The sequence below is a fragment of the Lepisosteus platostomus genome, chromosome 2, assembly GCF_059453375.1.
Source record: "Lepisosteus platostomus isolate fLepPlt1 chromosome 2, fLepPlt1.hap1, whole genome shotgun sequence".
NCBI lineage: Eukaryota > Metazoa > Chordata > Actinopteri > Semionotiformes > Lepisosteidae > Lepisosteus > Lepisosteus platostomus.
Genome location: NC_142612.1, coordinates 72,183,320 through 72,209,080, shown reverse-complemented (window position 1 = coordinate 72,209,080; position 25,761 = coordinate 72,183,320). Strand labels below are relative to the sequence as shown.

The following is a 25,761-nucleotide window of genomic DNA, read 5'->3' as shown; positions in this document are numbered from 1 at the left end:
CATTAAACTGAAGGGGAAAGAGAACACTCCTCCAAAAAGACAAGACACTTTGATTTCAGTCAGCAAGCATAAGAAAAAAAACTGAACATGGCCAACTTTTGTTGTAAAACTTTGCTCCGGGTATATTTACTGTCATGATTGCAACCATATCGAAAGATAAAATTAATTTTAAGACTCTTTTTTTCCCCTCCACATCACTGATCCTGCAGATACAGCCACTTACTCACAATATATTTTGGAGAAGACACGCAATCAAAGAAATCAATATGCAAGGAATAATCCACCGCTCTCAGATTATACAAAGTTAAATTCCAGTGTTTGTTCTACAAAACACATCCAAAAAGTGTTACTTCCATTTGGGTCTAAATAGGTTACTTATTTATGGTTCATTTATATCACCCCGAGTGGCTGTCTCTTTAGCCATTGGGGGACTGAGTTCAAGACCTGCAAAAGAAAAAAAGTTTTGGAAGTCCACCTCACAAAATTACGACCAAGTTCAACCTAAAATTGAAAGGCCTGGGGTTGCTCAGGTCAGCAACAGGACTCAAGTTTACTTGGAAAACTCAAGAGAGGTCTGGCATGGTGCTTTTTGGTCTGCCAATAACCACCACCACAACGTCTCACTTTTCAAGAGTTCTAAATCTTCCCATGCTGAAAAAAAATCATTGTCGATGATGAAAAATTCTTGCTTTGGCATTCAAAAGACAGAAGAAAAACACTTTCTTTCCTGCAACTGCAGTAACATTACAGCAGAAAACCTATCCCCTACTAAGGCAAATCTTTCAATGTTGACATGCTAAGCTTACTTTGTGGTTTTTCTGTTTTTCTTGGACACAAAATTGTCCGGGAATATTAGTTTCAGCAAGCAGTTATTATTGATGCATAATTAAAAATAACAGGGGAACACCCCAAAACAATGTTTCATTTAATGAACATTCTGTTTATGTCTTCAAAGGTGAAGTTACTAGGTTATATTAATTTGCTGCTATCAGTTGCAAATATTCTTCCCAATCTCCCAATACTAATAAACAGCCATCACCCTGACAACAGGTAAATGAAAATTCAGAATGAGTTTCATCCCTCATTTCTGTCAGTCAGTGCAATGTTCTTTTCACATCCATTCTCAGATGTATAGAAAACCTTTACCAGAAACTATGCACTTATTGGAAATGACCCGTAAGTTTTTGTTGGCCTTTGAAAATTACTCTGCTTAAAAATGACAAAACAGAAAAAAACACTGAACACCCATTCATAAGAACTCAAACATATTTAGCTTGATGCCAGAAATTATGGATGTATTACAGAGCTATGTGTGCTGTTTCTGCACACAAAAGCTTAAAAATAATAATAAAGAATTGTATCAATATTATTAACGGTGAAAAATAAATATTCTAATAACTGAATTCTACAGAATTTTATGGACATATAGACAACACTGAGTATCAGTTAAGATATTAAAAGGTACACAAAAAAATTACAAGAGAAAGGTAATCTGATTTTGTTTCAAATAAGAAACTTATGTGTATAAATACATTTGTTAATGATGTGTTGCAAGCCTCTTTAAAATCTACTAATGTAAAGACACTGTAAAACTACTGGACTTATTTTAATGAAATTACATGTTAGAATGTTTGGCAATTAAATTTAATAATCACCACTGATTTCATTAAACCGTCTCAACAGTTCCACATTGGGTGAGTGCTAAATTTTTAGGAAATGTCAGTTTATGACACACGGATTTGAAATTCATCTTTCGTAATTTTAAAGATTAAGAAAATATACAGTATGGGGCCTGTTTTAAGAAAATCCCCTCACTTTTCTTTTCAACAAATAAAATGAAATCAGTTTCAGATGACTATGACAGGATATCCAAGAAATTATTTTTTTTCTTCTGGAGATCTATACTCTAGAAAAGAAAAAAATAATCCTTACCAGTGGTAATTGGACAGTATAAACATACTGTGTTGTCAAAAGAAAATTCTCCTAATAGCACATATGTGCACCTTCAGCAGCAATTACAGCTGAAACAAGTCATCAATTCTGTAATTTGCTTATTGAGATACGTGACACCTCTCTGGTCTTCTCTCAAGTTCTAAATTTTGCCTTCAGCCATTTGTTTCAGCTGATTCCTGCAGCCAGGACTGTGCTTCTAATCACTTTTTTCCTGAATTAGTCAAACACCGTTGATAAACAGTTAAGACTGTCAGACCTGACATTAGTAGTTCAAGTAGGGAGCTGCGTCAGCATGCGTATGCTGCAAGGGAACAAGTTAAAGGTTTATTCCATGCTGAAAAGAGAAGAAAGACATTAGCCAGGTTTGATGTTGCCTTAAGCAATATGTCAAAGGCATGCACACTTTTGGGGTGTTAAGACTCTTCTGTGGATACCCTGGAAATGAGGAATGAGGAAAATTCCTGTTCCAGGTTACCCATCACTGAACTTACCACTTTCTAATACTCCCTTTGGTAGGGCAATGCCTACAATTGTAGCGGCTGTTATTCTATATTTTAAGAATGAACTCACCTATGAATATAAAGGGTTGGAGAGAGCAGAGAAAAAAGCAAACCAAAGCTTTGTCTCAGAGTTACCCCTCATTGAGGTTTAAGTGGCTGTTCACAAGTGCGGTCTGCGGCTATTTTAACAAACTCTTCAGAAGCTGAGAACTGCACACCTGGGACGCAGCACACACTGCTAAGGAGAAAGTTGTCAGCCAAAACAAGCAATAGAAATTTCCAGTTAATTCGCTGGTCTGCCAAGAATCCCTTTGCTTTTTCTTTTTTTTTTTAATGAATAGCTCTAATTGGATCTTTTTATTAGAACAATTTATGTAAGTTATCCTAAGAGACAACTATTCAAGTGAGAACTTCCTCAATAGGGCGTCCTCCATTGTACTTTCTGCGGATATTTACTTAAAAGGAGATGAAAATTAAAGCCTGATAGTGACAATTTAATAATGTCTTTGATGCACTGTTCTTTCTTACATCCAGTCTGGTGACTAGATAGCATGATCCCTTCCAAACCCTCACACCTCTTACACTTCTGACCCGTCTCTAAATCTGATACTTTTAAAATTCCCCAGACCAATTAGACAAGTAAGAGTTCTACTTAAACTCGGTTAAGACACTTCCGCTACTATACAAGCAAATTAAGAAAGAATAATGGATAAGTACAGGCAGAATATGGCCAGATGGTTTTGCCTTTTATTTATATTTTCCTTCACTTTCCAAGAGGAAAAATAAGGACATTAAACTTTGATTTCCAAGAATGTTCTGGGAAAAACACTATGGTGTTTGATTTCAAGCGAGAGGTTAAAAATGGGAGCTCCAGAAAACAACGGCAAGAAACAATCACTAGTCACAAGTTTGCAAATCCCAAATACAAAAGAACCTATATTTAGATAAAACTCTACCGAAACTGTAAGTAAACCTAAAAGATCAGCCAATCTGACACCATCATCTTAAGCAGTTGCTTTACACACACCTAAAAGTTTTACTAGATACAAAACTGAGGACTCAGTAGGAGCTCTTCCAGAAATAGGATTACCTGCTTACAGCTAACTTGACATTTAGAAGAGAGCTGGATATTAGGAGTTTAAAAGTGGGTGGGCCTTCTTAACACACAAGATGGAACAAACAATAGGACCCATTCTTTTGGCTACTGATTAAATAATACCTTCTCTTATTTTACATCTATAACCGTATATTAAAAACTAATTCACATGCTTTGTAAGAAGAGACTTCAGAAGACAATGGCTGTGAGCACCTTTACGAACACGGCTTAATATCGCACTCAACTAATGTTACAGGACTTGAACTTCCATTATTATAAGTGGTCAAGTCCTGATCTAAACTGTGGTAACTTTTTCATAGTAGTGTGAATGTAACTTATTCAGTATGTGTGAGTACAGCCAGCAGTAAACTCTATTCAAAGGTACTGAAACTATGAAAAAGAAATATAGATAAAAGCCTCTCAAATTTATCACTAGATTAAGAGTTTTGAAAAGCACACATTTATAACACTTTACACCATGAGTTAGAAATTTAAGAGCTCCCCCCCACCCCAAGTAGTTAAATTCAACTAGCACATCAGAGACACTTCAGTTACTCAATACATAGTAAACTTATGACATGGGCTTGTTAAATTACGTAACATATTTGAAAGAAACAGTGATGATCTTAAATTTTTGATCAGATGAAAAAATCCATCTGAAAAGCCAAGAAAAGGGACATTGCAAAGATTTTGTCTGAATTTTCCCTGAACTTGCCACAGAAGAAAGCAAATTTTAAAGACAGCTCTGAAATATATGTCCAGGATGTATAGAATTATTCTGGAAGACATTTTCTGCCTAATAGCATACGTAATTTATGAGAAAGAAATGCTTGAATCTTTGTTTTACATAGACATTTGTATATACGTACAATGTTAAGAGGCCAGAATGCTCTGTTAACCAAGCTGTAAATTACTGGTTCAAATATTCACACTTTTTGAGGACAAAAAAAACAGAATAAATATCATAGTAGGAAGTCTGAGAAAGTGAAACACAAATATTTTGTTGATAGAACCACTTTTAAAAACTTTTAGAAACAGGATTGAAAAAAATTGCCTAGATGTCAGTATTCAGGACAGAATACCAAAAGTCATCTTCACATGTTATCACCTTACACTGCCTGTGTAATTTGTACTAACTTTTCTACATAAATTATTTTTAATGTTAAAATTAATGAGATACAGGCATTCTAAATGTGTAAAATACATGTATTCCATAAAACAATATTTGAATCTTACTACAAAAATAGAAGCATTTGTTCTCTTCCACTGCAGATTATTTTAGTTATAAACTCAGAATCTTAAAAGTTAATTTTCTAAAAATGTTGAATCAAACAGATATCGTTTAATTGAATACATTGCCTGTTAACTTGAATTTGTTCTTTTCCACTGCAGATTTTTTAGTTACAAGCTCGAAATCTTAAAAGTTAATTTTCTAAAAATGCTGAATCAAACAGATATCGTTTAATTGAATACATTGCCTGTTAACTTGAATTTCAACAGCAGTTTTTAAACTTCACATCATGAGCAGTGGACCAACTTACAAACAAAACGTTCAGATTTATACAAGAAACAGGTACTACTAAAATAATTAAAACCCTGCTCTGGAAATTTTTTTAACAGACTGCAGCATGGCAGGTGTTATAAAGCAATGCACATTTCTCTAAGTTTATATTGACTGGATTACATTAATTTGAAATACAGACATCAAGCACGACAGGCCTCCAAGGAAAAACTGATGCAAGAGTTGCCAGGCAAACGAACTTTTTATAGTTTCAGTTACCTGATCAAATTACAATGAGGGCATTTCAAATCTAAGGGGAAAATCATCTCCTTTGCGGAAGGTTGGAGGTTTTTCCCTTCTCAGTCCTTTTAATAAGAGCCGCCAACCTAACGACTATGAAACCTAAATACTAAAACACACAACTGGTGAAAAGCTTAGCTGGAACATTAATCAGAAAACCATTGTTTCTACTGACCACTAGGGTCACTTGGGGTATCCAATTAGCAAGTATAACCAGTCAGGGTGTTCACCCTGGACTATATCTCCTGCACAGATATGTACAATGTACAGTAACTGGAGTCCTTGGTTTGTTCAATATACCACTCTGTATCAGGATTTTCTTAAATTGACTTTCAATTACCGCCTTTTGTGGAGGTCATAAGACCAGGGTTGAAGCTCAGAGATAGAGCCAGCCAGACCCCACTTTTTTTCTTGTTGGGGGGAAAAAGTTCAGACGTCAAGGTTCAGAAACTTTGTTTCTACTTTTGTTATTGTGCATTGTGTATATTTTGTATTTGTGATCCTCAAAGACAGCAGAGAGGTTGTACAGACTCTTCCCCTGCTACTTCAACAAGAAGAAACTGCAAGAGCTTAGTTCTTCTGAACTGGAACTCAATGGGAGAGCTAAAGCAACATGTAAAAACTGAGATAGGAGCAGTGAAAGCAGAGATTGGCACAATCACTAAGGACCTAAATGTCAACTACTCACCAACAGATGTTGGATTCTGGGTGTGGTGGATACATGGACTTTATTTAATCTCCTAACCAAAGACAAATTTCATGCCATATAGTGCAGTATAGCTCATAAGATAATTCTTGTATTTCACAGCAACATAAACCTCATGACTGAATGGGAAAATAAGTTGGGTTTTTTTTTGCAATCCGCCTTTTCTAATACAAATGCACAGGAAATCAGCCCTGTTACAAAACAGCTAAAATTGGAGGTCAGACATCATACCACCATAATATTTCTTACACAGATGCCTATGTAGAATAGTCATTTTTTAGTGGTAAGCCATTTGCTAGCCTTGAATGTCCACAGCAAGATATTCATGCAGTTAAAACATCACAATGGAGTAGTGACGTCAGATCCCACAGACAAACTCTACATTTAATTTTTTTCTAAATTAGAAAAAAGAATACTTGGAGCAGAAGACCCTATTTTTCCCCACATCAAGACGTCATCCTTTTTTATTAGAAAAAATTAGGTTGGGTATTCAATACGATCAGGTAACGTGTGAGGTTTCACAGATCTTTTCATTTGTCCTTTTTCTGAAAGGGCGTCTGTACTAGGTGTCTATACACCTGTCTGTGCAAAAGGAAGTGGTTCAGGAGACCGCACAGATAGTATCCCTTAAATCCATTTTTTAACAGATGTCAAGTCAGGTCTCCTTCCACATGAAATGATACGCACTGCCATTCAGAAACAAATATTTTGGTGGGATGTTAACAGAAAAAGAAACCAGGCTTTGTGCAATGTACAATAACTCGAATCCTCGGTTTGTTCAATATACGACGTAAAACAAACATCACAATAGGGCTTAGACAAACTGTTTTACCATAGATGCCATTGGAAAAAGGTAAAAAAAGCTCGTAATACACAACAGCTGCAATTCTGAGGTGAATGATGGCTCTCTCAAGGAGCTTTTTTACACTGCTTCAACTGTTGTAAGAGGGCAGTGTGAATTAACTCTCTAAATGCAAGGCAGACACCTACCGTCTTACTTACTCTGCACTTTTTACTCTTCCAGTTCTCACTTTTTTCTTTTATGGATAGAGGGCCATTTCTATGTGTACTTTGGGATTCTTTTTGGCGTCATTCTCTCTGGAAGTGTGCACGGTATATTAAATAGTAAATAATGACAGTTAAACCGACCATCACACACAATAACAAACAGTAGCCAGTACAGAACAATAAATGTGTGGTACCTAAGTAAAAAGTACAGAGGTGCATTGAAGTATGAGGCATTAAGCAGATATATACATATATATACAATATATGACATTTACTGAAAATTCACCCCTGAAATCAACCCTACTCTCTTTTCTAGCAGTGAAAACTATTCAAACTCTCCAAGCTCCATCTCACAGATAGGATTTTTCAAGTGGCAGTCAATATAAAAAAAGAAGTGGAATCAATATATCTAAAACTTGTTTCTAAAATGTATAAGGAGCTCAAAATCTTAGTTTCTGTCATCAAAATTAAAGAAATGCCAAAAAGTTAACAGTTTCGTTCATAAAGAAAGAGAAATTCCCGTAAGGAGACTGCTGCTTTCCCATTACAGGAAGCTCAGAATGGCAAATAACATGAATCAAATCTATACTGACACAAAGCAACTTTATTAACTATGAGGCTGTGATGTGAACAAAATGACTCACTAATAGTCTTAAGGATCTGATAAAGCACAGGAAGGAAAGGAAAAAAGAGGGGGAAAGGGATGGGGCGGGGCGGTTGGGATGGGGTGATGTTCTCCACCTTTATTCCTTTATCTCAGCTGCTCTCTCGCTGTACTGAAGTGACTGGTAGCCCAGCTGCTGCATATCAACTATCGACAAGCAAGGCTTTGAATGGCTCCTTGGCATTACAGAGCAAGCTGCTTCTGACTACTCAGGAGTTGTGACGACGAGGCTCAGACACACTGTCGGGACAGCATCTTCCAACAGTGACACAACCCAGCAGGCTGGGTAGAAAAGCTACTTGTGTGTGGTTCAAACTACTTTTCAGTGACAAAAACCAACAGCTCTTAATCTATATAAGCAGACTTAATATTTAGACTCTTTCAGGTCACTTATTCAGTGTGGTAACATATCAAATTCCTGGGTAATTCCACGCTGAAGAGCAGGAAGAAAGAAGAAAGAACATTTTGGCTGAGAGGCCAGAAAGAGGCAGGGAGCAGGAATACAAAGCACAGGGCTGGGTACAGGCAACACATTCCAATATTCCAGCAGTTCCTGGTATTAATGATCGTTTTCACATCACCAATTAATTTTATTATATACAGACCCAAACTGAAAATGCTAATAGTGTGCTTACAACTCAGCGCGCAGTGATACCCTCTATAACCACACATGCAGAATGAGGAAGTGCAGTGACTGTCCAATCACCCCACCCACCACCAGTCAACCCACTACAAACCCCATGGAAACATCCAAGAGGCTCAGAGCTCGAGAAAGAGCACATCTCTTACCAACATCAAAAGCTATAGGTGCCCTGTGGGAGCAGAAACAGCCCCACCAGGCTTATTGCAAACCCAGTGGTGCACTGCCACACGAGGAATCCCAGTCACAGACCTGACCCAGGTTCAGCCTCGTGGCATGTGGATCACAGAGCTCAGCCTGGGCTCCTGAGTGAGTGACTGTAGCAGTGGAGCCAGTTAAATTAAAAACACCACAAACATTTCCTACGTAAAGAAAAGAGTTCACTCAGTGAGTGGGTTGGTGTTTTTGTACACAGGAAACAGTGCTCATAAACAGCTCTGCTCAGTGAAGGCTTACTTGCCATGCCAAGATGTTAGCTGGACAGTAAAAACATGCGAAGCGAAGCTCCAGTGCATGTCTAGCAGCTTTTATAGCTACGTTACAGAAACTGAAGACCTTCAAAAAAACCAATTGTCTAAATAAGTAAATCGTTTCAAATAGAATAATAAAAACAGGTGAGAGAAAACCTGAAAAACTGGAAGACACTGCATCCCTCAAGAAAAGTGCATGACATGCCACTGAAATTAAACAGCTACAGTGCTTTGCAAAACTATTCAGACCCTTGCACAGTTCACACATTTTGTTGCTTTAACATTTGCAGTCATGACCCTTTGAACTATTTTAGGTGCATTAATAGAACCTTTATGACACCCTACTAGTGGTTCACATTATTTCAAAATACATGTGTCCATGGGTCAATTAAAAAAAAATCAGATCCGGCGTGGGGTTAGCAACAAAGTACCTGGAAAAACCTGACAAAGGGTTTTGCAGTCAGACAAGACAAGACTGGAACTGGTGAAAATGCAAAGCATTACATCTAATGCAAACACAACAGAGTGCATCACTCAGTCAATATTATCCCTGCTTTTAAACATGGTGGTGGCAGCATGTTATAGCTCTGCTTCTCATCAGCAGCGACTGGGAAGCTGTTCAAGAACGATGGAGCAAAGTATTGGCAAATCTTAGAGGAAAACCTGCTTCAGACCTAAAACTGAGAGAAAAATTCACCTTTCAGCAGGACAATGATCCAAAGCACTGGAGCGGATTAAGACTAAGAAAGTTCTTCAGAGGCCGATAGTCCTGACCTAAATCAGTGAGAATTTGTGGAAAGACTTGATAACGTCTGTCCAAAAGCAACCCCCCAGAATGGGCAAAGACTGCACCAAGGCACTGCAAAGATGTTAGAGACATACTTAAAAAGTGTTGGTGCTGTAATTCAATTATATTTCAGCTTTTTTCTCTTCAGTCATTACTCACATTTATTGTAATTTATCTTACCGTTAGACATTTTCAATTATAGTTTAAAAAGTGTATGCGTTATTTTGTCATTTCACAAAATGGGAAAGGTCTGAACAATTCTGGTAGGCACTATACCTTGTACAAGTAAAGTATGTAAAGTGAATGTAAAGTAATTATTTTGTTGCGTGATATATCAGTTTAATGTCTGACTTCCCATGGTGTGTCAAAGTGTTGCTACAGTATGTTCTCTACTGTAAAGTGTTTGTAATAACCAAACCTGTCAACAATAAAACCTGAAGGATGGCATTACAAAATATTTTTTAAAAAACTTCCACATATTAATATTTTTTGTTTCTGATGGAAGGTACTAATACGGACTCCACTTACATTATGTGAAAACTATTATTTTTGAATCCTTAATGATAAACTAGGAGGCAAAAATTAACCACAAAATACCCAGGTAATACAGAAAGGAAAAAGATGTGCACAGATATTATTAAACACACAATCTGCAAGGATTTCTCTATAGCTAACAATGGAGAATGGCTCAATATAGTGAAAGGTGTGGTGTGAATTAATGTATCACAGTGAATTGTAAAACATTTTATAAACACAGCCTGTAACTGCAGGAACAAAGCAGCTTTAGTACTCTAGAGACATCGCTGAATAACTTATGTATGTGCATGACAATCTGCACATCATGGAATGTCTGATAGATCTTGGAAGTGAAAACATGTAACTCATTCTCTCCTGTTGATCATGCAGAAGACAAAAGCAATGGAATTAATTTTATCATTCCAGTAAAGCACACAAATACCACCATTACTTAATGTTTAAGACATGCCTTAGCATCAGTGTCTTGTCTTGAAGCTTTATATCATTTTTGTTTTAAGTAGCCTACAAGCTTAACCATAAAGAACCATGTACCGTTACAAGAAGCCTCAATTTACAGTAAGTGACCCTAGCCTCGGATACATCTGAGACCTACTCTCTTGACATAATTACAGGCTGATGTCAAGACCTCTGTCTGGTCCACAGGAAACTGCTCATAGTGATACTGCACACGGGGACTTCCCTTCTCAGCCTTTCCAAGTGTCGAAAGATGAAGGCACACCTACTGGCTCATTCTATTGTGTACAAATCAAACCTGGACTACACCCTGCGGGAAAAAGGGGTTTATCAATACGGTTAAGTCTTGCAACTTCCCTTTAAAGATTGCAGAGCCGGACGTGAAAAATATGTAATAGTGCCTCACATTTGTTCTTTTGATACTGGAAAGAAAAGACAGTTTACTTGCCTCACCAGTCTTAAGCAAAGCTTACTAACTTACAAGGCTGTGAAAAATAACCTCTGACACGTTCTTCTCCTTCCTCCCATATTTACTTACATCTTTTATATTGTTTTACTTGGCTGACATATCGTTCTGCATTTATTGTTCTGTACTACACGCTGAATGTTGTGCATGATGATCGGCTGTGACCATCAGTATTTATTATTTACTGATGTGTTATGTACTGTGTACATTGTGTGAAAGTGTTGTCTATTGTAATGTACACGTCCCAAGAGAATGGCACAAATAAGAATGCCAATGTACATGAACATACTGTATGGCAAAATAACCCCTCCCTCTCTAACACGTAAGCAGCTGCCGGAAAAAAATACTCCTTATATTTAGTCATGTGTATTCAGCCTTCTTCACACCTCAAAACACTGCGCAGAAACTCTAAGAATAAACAGAACAAAAATTACTACATTGAGCACTTGCAGATGCATCACCTTTAAAGGCTTTTACTTCAAACTGAATGAAACCAAATGGTTTTAATGTTCTCCTCACCTAGATTGCCCTTTCGGAAGGTATAGTTGCAGATATGAAAACAGACCCAAGATGAAGAGCCCTGGAAGCTCTTGCCGCCCATCCAATTAGGAGCCAGGTGGCTGCTCGGCTATGGAGCGGTTAGTGTGAAACAAGAATCCGCAAGAAAGTTAAAAGTCTAGGGAAGAGTGAAAACAGCACTTCCTTGAGTGACTATCAAGATGCCCGAGAAGGAGAGCCAGCACAGCACACAGGAGTTTTATGTTGTATAAAGAGAAAGGTTAAATGAACTTTCATTTCCTGAACTCAAATCAAGAGGATATTTCCCCACCAGGTCTGTTATTTTCAAAAGAACACAAGCTATTTTTATGATCAAGAACGAGGCATTGAGCACAAGCTAATCGCTTTTTGATTGATTGTCTTAACATAATTTCGTTGCTTAATTTATGATCATGCCACTTCAACAGAACCTAGTTCATCCCTAAATGTTCTAAAAAACTTTGCTTCATTGGCACTCCCAAGGAAACACATGCCATATGTGTAGCTGTGCTCAAAGGACAACTGTGTACAGAACTCATCAGATACATGTATACACAGCAAGCTCCTTTCCTGAATTGCACAGTGGCTGCTGTGTAATCTACACTAAACATAATTGAAGTTGATCATTGTACTTTATAGTAGATTAGCAGGGTACGCAATAGCCAATTATGCAATACAGCTGCAGGCCTGGCAGTGTAAGAACAGGTATAAGAAACAGCACTGAGAAAAAGCAGAAACAGCACCAGTGAAACCAAATGAAAGTGTTTTTTCCAGTGTCTAAAGACCACCTGTATTTGAACTAAAAAAACAACAACACAGCAGCAGTTATTATAAGATGTCCATCACATCTATACAAATCAACTCATTTCTGGGAAGAAAACTGTTTAAAAGAACATAAAGTATGAATCAAACTAATGGAAATTCAAGAGGCGACCATGAATATTTTGGGGGGAAAACAAGATCTCTGATAAACGACAACAAAACTGAAAAGTATATCAGTAAAGGTGATCACCATGAAGTGAATGGTTCACTCTTATGGGGGGGAACTGTCATAAGCTTGAAGCCTGAGGCTGGCATGGTAATGAGCTAATGTAATGATACTGTATGAATCAAGTAAAAACCACAAGTTAGCACAGCAGTGAGGAACCTATTTGTATTATTTCCTGGCAGCTTTTGTGAGAGGATGAATAAATCCCGGCATAGAAACGTTTCAAACCTAAAAACAAACAGAAAAGAATATAAACAATGAGAAGACAAAGTAATCGCATCAGAGAGAAACATAAACCACTATAAAGGAAGCAACTCTTTATGACTGGCAAAAAGCCTCTGCCCAAATTCAGTCATACCTTTCAACTAAGAACCACAAACACTAAATTAGCTCATCTGCTAACACGGCAAGTTTGTTTTGATGCACTTTCTTGTCTTTGTGACTCACAATTTAGTGTGGACATACCTGACTCCTAACCAGAACAAAAGACATTTATTAGACATTTTATTCAAAACTTTTTTTGTAGCACAATAAAAGTTTATGATAGATTTTTTAATTGGGGATTTTTTTTTTAATAACTTACTGAGAGACAATTAGGCAAAGCTGCTCCAAGAGTCTATATCTTCTCTGCAGAAGTTAAGTTCTCATTTGCTCAGAAGTGGAGTTAAAGAAAATGGTCACATGGAGTGGTACTTTTAGTTTTTAATAACCATTCACGTAAGAGAGGAGCAATGCCATTTCCTGTCACACCTATTGTACTAGGAGTTCTTTTGGAAAGTGAAAAAGGTCAGTATACAGGTTAAACGGTGGATTCTAAATAGATTTTGGTGAAAAATGTGTACGTTATCTCATCAAATACCATACAGATCTGCTACGGTGTCACCGATTGTCAGGAAACCCATCAGAAAGTGCCTAACTACCTAAAGGACTGCATAGAATAGGAAGAGAGATCAGTATGTATCTTGTTGCCGTTGACCATCAAAACATTTACAGTACATTCTATTTTTTAATCCCTCCTTGATCCTCAATTGTTTGCAAATCTTTTCAAAGTATGAAGATCAAATTAATTCTACATTTTTAGGGCATTTTTGGAAAAAAAATTGTGTATTTTTATCTGTCCAGTGTTGCTCTTTCTATCTGAAGGTTTGTTAAAAAAAACTCTGCAAACACCTTTCTACTGGAAGAAACAATTTAACAAGTTCAGGCCTTATTATCTTAATTATCTGAAATTACAGATTTTACAAGATGGACATAATTTAATCAAATTCAAGAGGTATCCTTTCATTTGGATTTCTACACCTAATTCCTTCCCAATCCTTTTATGCAAGGTGCTGTAACAAAATCAAGAACAAGATGAAGCTTTTAAGTGCTTCTTTGACATAACCTATCCTAGGGCACCTAATCATTTTTCTAAACAAAAACTCCTCAGTCTGAATTTTCATCCCCACAAAATGTTAAAACCGCCTGCAATTAAAACACTGGAAGCATGTGAAAGTAAAAAAAAACTGCCCCAAGCATCTTACAAAAATAACATTCCAAATGCAAAAAAACAAAACAAAATGAAAAAGGGCTAACTGAAACAGACAATTATTGTTTTATAACTAATACATTAGCCTTAAGAAGGTTTGGCAATACAGCTGGGTCTTCAGGGGAGTCCTGTTTCTGAACAATGATGACTGTGCAGTTCTGAGATACCCGCTGGGAAAGTCAATCAGTTGCTGAAGGAAGATTCCCCCAGAGAACAGGGGAGGCAGGATCGAACACGGAGAAGCGCACAAAGCTGACAGAACATGGAGAGCAGCCAGGAACACTGGTGGACCGGGTCTGACTTACAGCTTGCTGCCAGGCCACACAGGACTGGATCAGCATGAACCCAGGATCTTCATTTAAGAAGCAAACACAAAAGCCACACAACAAGAAAAACGTACTGGTTGACTGACACAGGAACAGATTGAAAGGATACGGAGTTAATCCTCATAATACTTGCAAATGCTGGCTGTTTTTTTTTATGGTGTTGCATTACAACTGTAGATTTAGAGTGTTTAAAAGCACAGCTGCAGCAGACAAACATGTTAAAACAACCTTAAGTGAATTCAAAACATCACAATTTAAAAAAGCTAAAATAACATCTCACAGTTATGAAATACAGCCACATTAAATGAGATATATCTCTCTTTAAATGGTCCCATTAGTATTGAAATTATTATCCAAACCATAGTCTTAAAACAGCTGTATTCTAACCCAAATGTTAAAATATTATTGGAAATGTATATATTTGTACATGTATGTGTACTGTTAAAAGCAAGATCAAATCTGAGTTTTCAAAAAGCAGCTTAACAGTCCTTTACCACGGCACTGCTTCTTCAGGACTGAACTGAAAATATTCAAACAAGTATTTAAACAGCACTTGCTCCCGTCATTTCTGCCAACTGCTGAGGTGTGGCTGTTCCCAGCATATAGAAGGACACCCTATTTTGTCGTTCATTTTACCTAATGATTAATCTAACTCCGCTTGAGGACAGAAACCAAGCCCTTCCCAGAGACGGTGCGTTTTCATGTCTGTGGAGACAGGATCTGCCAGAGGACACCTCTCGTCACCAGTCAAGACGTGCCGGGGGACAAAGAAGGGAGGGGGTGAGGGGGGGACTGGCCGTCACGACGGCACCCGGTGTGTCTAATGGAGAGGCAGCTCATTCCCTTTGGCCCTTCCATGAGGACAGACTGCTTCATTCAAAAAGAATTCCCTTACCTTCCACTGGTCCCGGGGGAGAAGTTTCACCACCACCACATCCCCGTTCAGAGCTCGGTTGCGCGCCACTACGCCTTCGATAAATATGTCCCGAGTCCCGTCCTGCAGTCGTGGGAGAGGAAACACACAAGTCATGCATTTTACAAGGCTTTTAAAAACGAAACCTTTTTGGCAAGGTCTGAATTAATTTCACAGCGCATCATACTGTAGATCAACAAGTGGAGGCACACTGTAACTGACAGGGCGGTGTGCTAGAGGAGATGCCCAGGTCAAAAGGGGAGAAAAAAGGCAACAAGATCGCATTTTTAATTGCTTCTGTAGTCATGAGATGCTGTGCTAATTCAGTCTGGTTTCAAACTGAACCCCTCTACAGTCTAGCTAGTTGTGATCCACATCGCTCAATGCAATTTATTGCCATGTCCAATGACATCCATGGATGATATTGAAAATGCCTGTAAAAGCTTAACAGCCCTTCCAGTACTGATACACTGCTTAGAGATCAATGTGAAATGTTTCACGACCTTTTCTAAACATTCAGCGCTGTTGGCTCTCAAAGAACTGGCATTATCCGAACCCACTCTGCTAGCATAAAAGGAAATTTTATTAAATGCATGAGTTGTTCCCACCCAATAACTATTTCTAAAAAAACACATTTTTCTAAAGAACTCTTAAAAGAGATCTTCTTTAGAGATGCAAGGCTCCATAATTTTATATATTAGCGTTTACACATTTTGAAATTCTAGCTTCATGGAAGTGGAAATGTATAAAAAATAACATTTGCTGAATAACAACATTAAACAAGAGTCTGGTAAAATATTTAAATGCTTTAGCGTCAGAAATGTCAAACTACTGGGTATATCATAACATGCCAATAATATGTCCTGTCAACTAGGCCATTTAATCCGCTCAAGTTGTCATACCCACGCAGGACAAACAGACCATCTAAAAGGCATTAGAGGATTCTTTCCTAACTGAAAAAAAAACAATAACACCACATCAACCACAGTCTTCTAACAATAATAAAGAGATCAAATCTAGAACATTACACTTTTATAAGCAATACAGTACCACCCATTAAAGCACTATAAAGGTCCTCAAAATGTAATAAAGCTCAGCAGTGAAAGCTAAAAGCACAAAACTGAAGCCTCTACCATCCCTCCACTTCATTTATTTCTGATACCTGGTAGCGTGGTGGTTATAGCAACCAAAAGCTTTCATATATGCAAGAATCTGTTACTCTGCCACAAGGACCACTGAAGTGTGAAATAACCATCAAAGGGCTAGAGAAAAAAAAATTAAGGGGTGAGACCCTCATAAAGACATTTAACCGGACCCCAAAATTGTTTAAAACAAAATTAGGAGGAGGGAAAAGGGGGAAAGTGAGGGCTGTGCCCTGAAAGGGAAAGCAAAGGAGTGACCTAACTAAGCAAAAGTTAGGTCTGATGACAAGAGGGCCTTTAGCGGCTCAAAGATCTTGTCTGGTGTCTTTTGCCTCATTCGAAAACAAAAATGGCTCCAGCTGTAATAAATGCCCACGCCTACAGCAAAGCTGGTTTTAAAATCAGCTGCAGCTTCCCAGGCTTGCAATCGTCTGCTAATGGATGACAAATCATGGCAATAATGTGAAAAGCCCTTCCCAGAGCAATGGCTGTCCCATGTCTTGTAAATCTGGGGAAGGAAAGTTTATTACAGCCCGCACTCCCGGTCACTCAAAGGTTTCCCCTTCAGCCCTTGAAGCGTTTACTTCATTGGCAAACCCCAAAAAAAGGCATCCTTGAAATTCAATTTGTTTTTTGTTTTTAATTGTGGTTATCAAACCCTGAGTGACAGACGGTACAAGTTATGGTGGAACACGTGTTAATTCTGACTCATGGAATATATGAAAATAATTTATCAAACCACATGAAGTCATCCAAGATTAATTCCACAGCCCATTAATGTGAAAGACACATTTCCGAAATGCACTGATTGACTCTTCCTGATGGTGATATTACATTTGAAAAAAAAAAATACAAGTTTGGGAAAGCTCATTTGGAAAACAAACGCTGTTCAAGTAATAATGATAAAACATGTTCTCAAATGCTGCACCAACGTCTTACATTTTTAACAGTTTTCAGCAGCAAATGCCTTAAAATGGACTTTAATACTTAGAGGTATAAGCCACAGTACATGTAAAAATAGTGTATTTACAAGAATAAAAGCAATTACTGTACAACTAAAGGAAATGTCATTTAAATTTTCTTCACACAGAATTATAAACTTTGTGCTTATACCTCTCAATAGGTTTGTACCTTTAATTTCACAGTTAACAGTTTTGAACATGCAAACTTTCTTTAAAGGCATTTAAAAAATATCCATCTTTTCAAAATATTGTTTATTAATAATACCTCTACCGAGTTGTACCAGGTATGTACATCCGTGGATTACCAAGTAACTACCATTCGCAAAGTGAAATAAACTTCTTATCATTGAAAACTCCTACACTTTTCTGCAAATAATTGCTTCACAGGGTGTGAGCGGATATAGTACATTTGATATGAGCTATTTGTAAAATACATATTCTTCCATGTTGGGAAGTGTCTGTACAACCAAATCTCCAAATGAGCAGAAAATATATATATACTTTAAATATTTTGTACTTGATCACATCACACATGTGCATATAGACATGTATTTCTTTAAAAACAGGAGCAAGGAAAGGGAATGATTTCCGATTCACGCACAACTTTGTATTGCAACCTATTGAGATCTGTCCATAAATTATTAATTTCTACAACATATTTTTCTCTGATAAGAGTACATACAGGCAAATATGGTGCTGTGATAAGTATGAGAGTAGAAAGGAAATGACTTTGACACATGTTGACAAAAGTAAACAATGACCAGTTGAAAACCAGTGTTTTCAATTTGTATTTCAATTCATGCCTTAACACCAGAACAATATTTTTTTAGCTAAGGATAACCCTTTTTCAACCTATTTCCTTATTAGAATTTAACAAAAAGCAGAATCAAAAGTTCATAGCAATGGTCCTACCACAATTTTCCAACAGGCTATCGACTATTTCAACAACAGGCATTTATACCATTTTTTATTCTTTTCTGTTTCTATTTAATTATCAATTAAGTCAAAATCATGCCAATTAAATATATGAAGCTGTTTCTGTAACATTCTAGACGTCTTCAACTTGTATAACAGAGAAATGTTCCACATGAGAGGCAAATTAAAAACCAATAACATAACATCTTACAGAGTTAGTTGCTACCATCAACTGGCATCATGCTTCAGTTTTGAAAGTCACCAAGACTCTCCTCGTCAAGCCCACCCAAATGGGGTTATTATTTTTTACTTAGTCAGAAGAAACTTTTACATTAAATACACTCTTAAGTTCTCTGAGAAAAAATAATACTTCACTGCAGTTTACAAAAATGCTACACATGCTGGTATATTTAACTTTTCGTGTTCAATTAGGTCAAGAAAGGCACAGACCCTTTCCATGCCTTTCCAACCCTGGTAAAGAGCTATGGAAAGTCCTGACAGTAACAAACCACATGTTAAAATATTTAATACACAGAAATCAGCAATTCAATGGGGTATTTTTAAAACTGCTCTGCTTAACCTATGCATTTTCTGTGGAGAAACGGGACGTGGAGAAAGTAGGACACAATGTCTTGACCTTATAAAATTATCCTTAGTTTTAAAACTATGATGCATTAAATACATTTTAAAGTAAAGGCAAAGCTGTGTTAAGGTATATGTGGTAATGTATTATGTGCCAGAACAAAACTAATGTACAAAACAAAATGTCTAACACTTTAAAAATGCAAGTATGGATACATTTCTGAAGGGCACGTAAGAAGTTTACAGATGACAAAATATAAATAAGCTATCACAACTGAATTATCCATTAATAAAGCATGTATATTTAGCAATGTCAGATTGTTCTAAAACACAATGGAACTCCGTTTATTCTGGGGATTGCTCCTAATCACAGGCTTAAAGATTTGAGTTTGGATTCTGGAGCAGATGTTTGAATTTACCTGCAGCTCGTAAAGGTTGAACGGAATTTGTAGTTGGTATCAAACCTGTACAAATTTCAGAGTTTCCTAACTGTTCTCTGTCCATTCTTTCAGCAAGAATGAAAAAAGTCCTCTGTGGGAGTTCAAGCCTGCCTGTCTCTGTTCATTATAAATTGATCACCTAATCACCTATTAAGAGCTATTTAGTCGGAAATAGGGATAAGCAAGCTGAGGAGAAGTACACAGATCAATGTAAGCCATCAATTAGCCCAGGAGATTTAGAACTCAGCTTGAACAACAACCAGCAGAGAGAGTGGTCCCCTAGTACCAGGAACCACTGCCTTAGACAACATAGTGCACAGTTAATTTAGCTGTTAATTAATTTGGAACATACAGTACATAAGAACAATATGGTAGCATTTCCTTGCCCCCAAAATATGCACCACTGAATAACATCCATAACTGCTAGATACGAACCAGTGACTAACAAAACTGAATCAACTAATCTTGTTCTATACTTCATTCACTGGCACTGTGCCTTTTACATTCAATCCATTTTAGCACTTAATTACGTTGACAGGGCAAAACTACTTCCAATATTCAATAGCTAATAACTGATCAAGAAACAAGAAAACAGTGTAGTACATGCAGAATACCATTAAGTTCACCACAACACGTTCACCAAAATTGTCCTAAAAATTATTCAGTTTCTACTTGTTTTCCACATCTTCCCTCTCTGTTCAATCAAATACGAATGTTTATTTTATTCAACCATAAAATTGTTTCTTTAAAAAGTTACAATAATGTAGAGCAAAGCATCAATAGATTCAGAATATATCACCAACCAGGAAGGAATGAAAGTATAAAAGATTCACCAACCACTCGCACAGTACTCACTTCAACTGACTATACACATCTCAGGCTAAAAAAAAGTTTTTATATGTTTTGAAGTGGCTGAAAACTTATTAGAAAAGACATAAAGCTGTCAACGTTTTTGCTTAGATTGTTATCTGGCATGACATCCTCCTCACATGGATAATATGTCATTGATGAATAGGACTGAATGCCAGATGCTTTAACAAATGGAATTGAAATGCATTATGCAAAACTAATTTAATTAACCTCCACTATCCGAGCCAATTAGCCTTGAGAGGATCTTAAGACTGGCAAAGTCTTCTTTACTGGAAAAGTTGGTTTGCATGATAACTAGAAGTCCACACAGGCAGACGCAACAACGAAAAAATGAAAATATGAGAAAATGCAGGTGAAACAAACTATTTCTTAAACCTGCTTTAAGGAAAGCTCAGACTTCTTTAAAGCACTTAATGTTTCCTATGAAACTATCAGTTACAAGAAGAACAATGTGAAAACTAGCTTGTCAGAAAGCTATCAAGAAATCTGATGGAAACTTGTTCCTCATTATTGCCATGGCCAATTTAACTACTTTTCCATGGGAAGCCTCTGGTTCATTGCATGAAGCTGTGGACCCAGCCAAGAGATCCAGGGTTTGAACGGAGTCCCAAGTCAGCCACTATTAAACTGGTGATCCCAGCACAGTGGTTAACCTCCTGATGCTTCAATCCTTCCTACTGTAAAATGGGGTTAAGGCAGCAGGCCCTCAGCAGAAATTGTCTCCGTTTCCCCGAATAATATCTTAATTTTTAGATACTTTTTTTATGGACAGGAAAAATACCTCCTGCAAAATTACTTTAACACAAGTGTCGTACGCGCAGCACTGCATTTCTTCAGCGCTAGAACTGAGCACCTGCTGATGGCAGATGGGTTCCTAGGGCTGGGTTACAAGGGCTGCGGTTTTGCCCTTATGAGTTTTGTTAGTACTTAATTACATGATTCTAATAAAAGACCATTTCATAAAAAAAGATCACATGGGATGTCCCTCAGTTTTGAAGAATACCAAGAATATTTGTTGCTGTGCAGTAAAATGAAACACCATGTGTATTCAGGAAGGTGGACAGCAGTTCACACAACCTCTTCTTTGGTTCACCCTGTAAATAGTCGGTGAACTCAGAAAAGGAAGGACTATCAACCAATCCTTAGCCTTCGAAAATGCCAAACATGGAAGCAGGATCACTGCTTTACCAGTCTTCTTCAAATTACATGGCTAAAACGTATTTAAATTCAGTATACTAATGATTACACATTCCGAACGCAAACACAAGTTCTCAGCTTAACTAACTGTGGGTCAGTTACAATGTATAGACTTCACGTGGTCCTGTTTGAAAAACCAAAACATTCTCCACTTGTACAAGCTCAAAAACTGTGGTAGCTGTGGAGCTCAGTCCTTAAATGAACTGTCCCAGGTAAAGAAGATGGCAATGTAACAATTTCTCAACAAAGTTTAACTGAAAATTTTGAACTTGGTTGAAACCAGATCCTGTACTGAAACAGTCTGAAAACAGACAAGTACAACATAAGCCATGTTGAAAGACTGCTTCACAGAAAGGGAAGGTCACACAAAGGCCGAGAAATTGCGAAGAATTAAATTAACCCCACAAGTAAAGAATTTCTTCAACTGATAATATTTCTGACAGTTGAAACTCAATATAAAACTTTTTTCTTGCCAGCAGAAAAAAACGCAATTCATTAAAACCTCTACAGTCCAAGGTTTTCTTGAAAGCATAAAACCTTAAAATGAAGTTCAATTGGGAACTGTCGCCTTAACCCTCCGATAAATTTAATGGATTATGTGTGGATACGTGGTCCAGGCTCTGAACCCCGGAAATGAGGGTGGTGGGTTAAAATACTTCACTCAATATGCTCTAGTCAACACCTTGCTAGACAAATGGTTACTATTAAAGTCATCACAGCAAAACAAGCATTAGATCTGAACTTGAACTTTTCTATTTAAATTACACATCTACAGTGATACACATAAAAAGTTTAGTCATCAGTACAGCAAATGCAATTTACATATCAAATATTCTTCCTAGATGGGAATGGTTTTCAAAAGTACCTTTTCCACATCCACAAGTTTCTGTAGTGATGCACAAAGTTATAGATAAAACCATGTTTGTTGGTCAAATTCAAAGAGTTTTATTGGCACAATGAGTGAAGTACAGCATTGCCAAAGCACCAGGTTCTTGAAATTTTCCTATACTAGGTTGCAGCTTCTGACAGGTTGCTTCACGGGGCCAAAGAGATGAGAACCTGGACAGTGTGAGATCCAGACGATAATGAGGTCCAAAACCTGGCACTCCTCGATGTACTGTAGCTTTTACTGCGCCTGGATGCTTACTGCTATATTGCAGTACACCAGTGATGAGCACCCCATGATGCCTTGAGCACTTTGCTGGCATAGATGTCAGGAGTTTGTTAACGCTTGTGTGTCAGTTTTACTAAAGTGCGCACCACAAACACCCAACTAGTACCGGAATGTTGTCATCTTCCTTTTCCCAATACTTGGTCGAGAGCATTTTTGGTGTGGATTACAATGTATGTTTCCACTGCCCCGATGCCCATTAACAATCAGATTCGTAATCATGCATACGGATTTTGTTTGCGTTAAGAATTTGAGACAAAAATGCATTGCTCTCTGCTTTGCATCACCACAGAAGGCTCTGGTATATTTGCAAATGTATCCACGTACATCATTTTTGCAACCATCTAGCACACTCTTTGCAGGAGTGCTTGCTGCTCTGTAATACAGCAACTAATGCCTCAAAGTTGCTGCTTTAATGTCACATATAATAAAACTTTATCACATCTTTGCACTGCTACAAACACAAATTCAACTTATTCTCATATACATGTACCTTCTATGGCTATCCTTCGTACTTCGATTCATGCATATATTTTCTAACAGCTTCTTCCAATGTAGGGTCAGTAAACTAAAATACAGCTTCCAGTTTAAACTTGCAATCCAAAGATAACGGTTTTCTTTTATTGGAATTTCCCAACCATAACAAAAGCAAGAGGGATGTTGACAAAAACAATCACCACACACTGCACAAGCCAGATGCATCCCAAGAGACAAAAGTAACACCCAATTAAAAGGCCTGTAAGACGGAAAGATAAGATTGTGGTTGTATGAGAACAGCTAAAGAAAAAAAAAGGATCAATTCAGTAGATCTAATGCAGGGTAAAAAGTCATCCCAAAAATTATCTTATGCACTTGGCTGATCAACCTAGAGGTATATATGGAGAGATAGCTATAGCCATATATTTGAAGGAAATCATCAGTGATGAGATGACTTTGAAACTATGGCAACACTGCCACCTGTGTGGGAGCAAAGGGGTCAACATCACTCACAGCAGCATATTTAGTCAGCATTTAGAGACCTAGACTAAGAGATTAGGTTACCTCAGTTGAAATCTATTACAGGTGAAACTATAAATGAGCGCTAATGGTATCAAATGTAGTCCTTATGATCACAAATACCCATTACTAAATTATCATGACATATTTTTTCTAATAACATTTAAGACATCTACAGAAAGTCAGTTAAGATGGGGGAAAGTTTTCTAACATTTTCCCTAGAAGGACTAGTCTTGCCATGGCATGTCCTTGATCTACACTAAAAAAATAAAGCCGCATCAAATTCTGACTTAGCCATAAATGTCTGACCTGCTAATCTTTTTCATAATGGACAACGAAAGCAAAGAGCACTTTTTGAAAACCAATACTTGGTTAATATGTTTAACCAAGATGCCCAGTTTTCCACTTGAGTGCTTCATCTGGGAACTGTCCACTGCTGAAATCAATATATGGATGCATAACTAACCTGGTTAAATCTAGTAGCATTAAGATGACTCAATCTTGTATTTTTTAGGCATTTTTATGTAATAACCACATCTTCACATTCTGAATACTAAGAATACTATTCTGCTTCTGAATATTGTCAATAATGGTGGTGAGACAGTCCACTAGAATTCTGTACGACATTAAAAGGCATAAGTCAGATTTGAGGCTTAACCCATCTAACCTGGTTTATTAACAGCAAACCTAGTCTAAATTGTATAGATGAACAGCCTCAGGGAGAAGGTTAATGCTATGCATGTGGCTGACTAATCCCTAATTTACGTGTTGTACTCTACTTGCTGTTTGTTGCCTTCTGCTAGAATTGGCACCGAGCTGTTGCTATTGTGCACACCAGTATTTGCTGCCGTGTGTAGACATAGGTGTGCAGCTTATTGATGATTTCAATAACCACTACAGATGGGAATTTATTTTTATCCACATAATTAGTATGTTCAAGTCTGAGTAGAGAAATAAATCCATCAGCTGTGAAGCATTTCCTCATCACTGCCAGCTTCCATCCAAAACAACTGTAACTTCCATCGTGAGGAACTGTCTCTTAGGTTCTCAGAATTCATTTGATTTGAGGTTGGCAACAGCAAGCTAAGCATTACTGCTCTCTCAGCACCAATGGAATGTTGCAGTTTAACATATGTAGAAAGTAATACTGGTGAAGGACAGGTAAAGTAAAGGATAGGTAATACTGCATAGAAAGTACAGATTCCAACTTTTCAGAAGACGTGTTATACTGTATATCTACTATTTGAATGTATTGACTATGATGGAGGGCCACAATGACTCCTTATGGGGGTTTTGGGCACCTCAGGAGCACACAATTACTAAAACAGAACTTTCCTTTGTTGAAATTAACCTGGTTACACAACTCAGTGATGACCCTTGTTTGATAAATTCCCTGTTTGGTGGGTGGCACATCGAAAAGAAGGCAGGTATAGACAGCATGCCGTGTGAGCGAGGGTCAGTAGATCAGGAGCAAACAATGAAGAATTTCTCCTCAACATGCAGATGAACACTCACAAGTTAAAAGAGAGGGCCTACTCTAATTACCAACTCAATGGATGTGTTGGCTTGTTATTCTTTCTTCCACAAACACACGCCATCTTAGCAGTAAAACATCTGTATGTTTCACATGCCATACATTAATTATTGTAAATTCTTGACTGCACAGGCCAGACCAGAACTTTAACAGACTGAACCCAAACTTACCTCGGTTTGACGTCATAAGCCCTTTGCTAAACTTGAGGCAGATGTTATAAACAGTGCTCTGTTTTTTTAAGAACTTAACAAGAGAGCCCGTTTGGAATTAAACATTACCTGGCAAGTGTGTTACTTGTCAAACTTTTCATTTGGTTAGTAACAGTTCTGGCCGGCAAGCTGCTGTTTCAGGACAGTATCCCAATTAGCGTGTGTTACAGTGTTACGCATTACTGTAATATATTTTCTTTCAGTTAAATGGAAACACAAAATGTCTTCAGGCTGTTCTCTACTTTCTTGCAAACCCACGTTTTCTATTAAAGGAGTCAGCTATATCATGAGGTATTCCCTTTGAGACCTTCTCCAATCACCCTATGTTAGCAACTTCATCGGTCGGTGACAACTTAGAACATAGTACTTG

The 25,761-nt window shown here is 37.4% G+C and overlaps 1 protein-coding gene across 3 annotated transcripts in view; it reads right to left on the bottom strand.

Annotated features, from left to right (window-relative positions):
• Positions 1–25,761, bottom strand: part of dis3l2 (DIS3 like 3'-5' exoribonuclease 2) — a 137,139-nt gene that overhangs the window by 96,146 nt on the left and 15,232 nt on the right. For all 3 annotated transcript variants that reach the window (XR_015929549.1, XM_088616872.1, XM_088616883.1), the window contains exon 5: positions 15,356–15,457. Coding sequence is in view for 2 of the 3 variants with exons in the window: in XM_088616872.1 (XP_088472998.1) it covers positions 15,356–15,457 (102 nt within the window). In the remaining variant the exon portion in view is untranslated. The remainder of the gene's footprint in view (positions 1–15,355; positions 15,458–25,761) is intronic.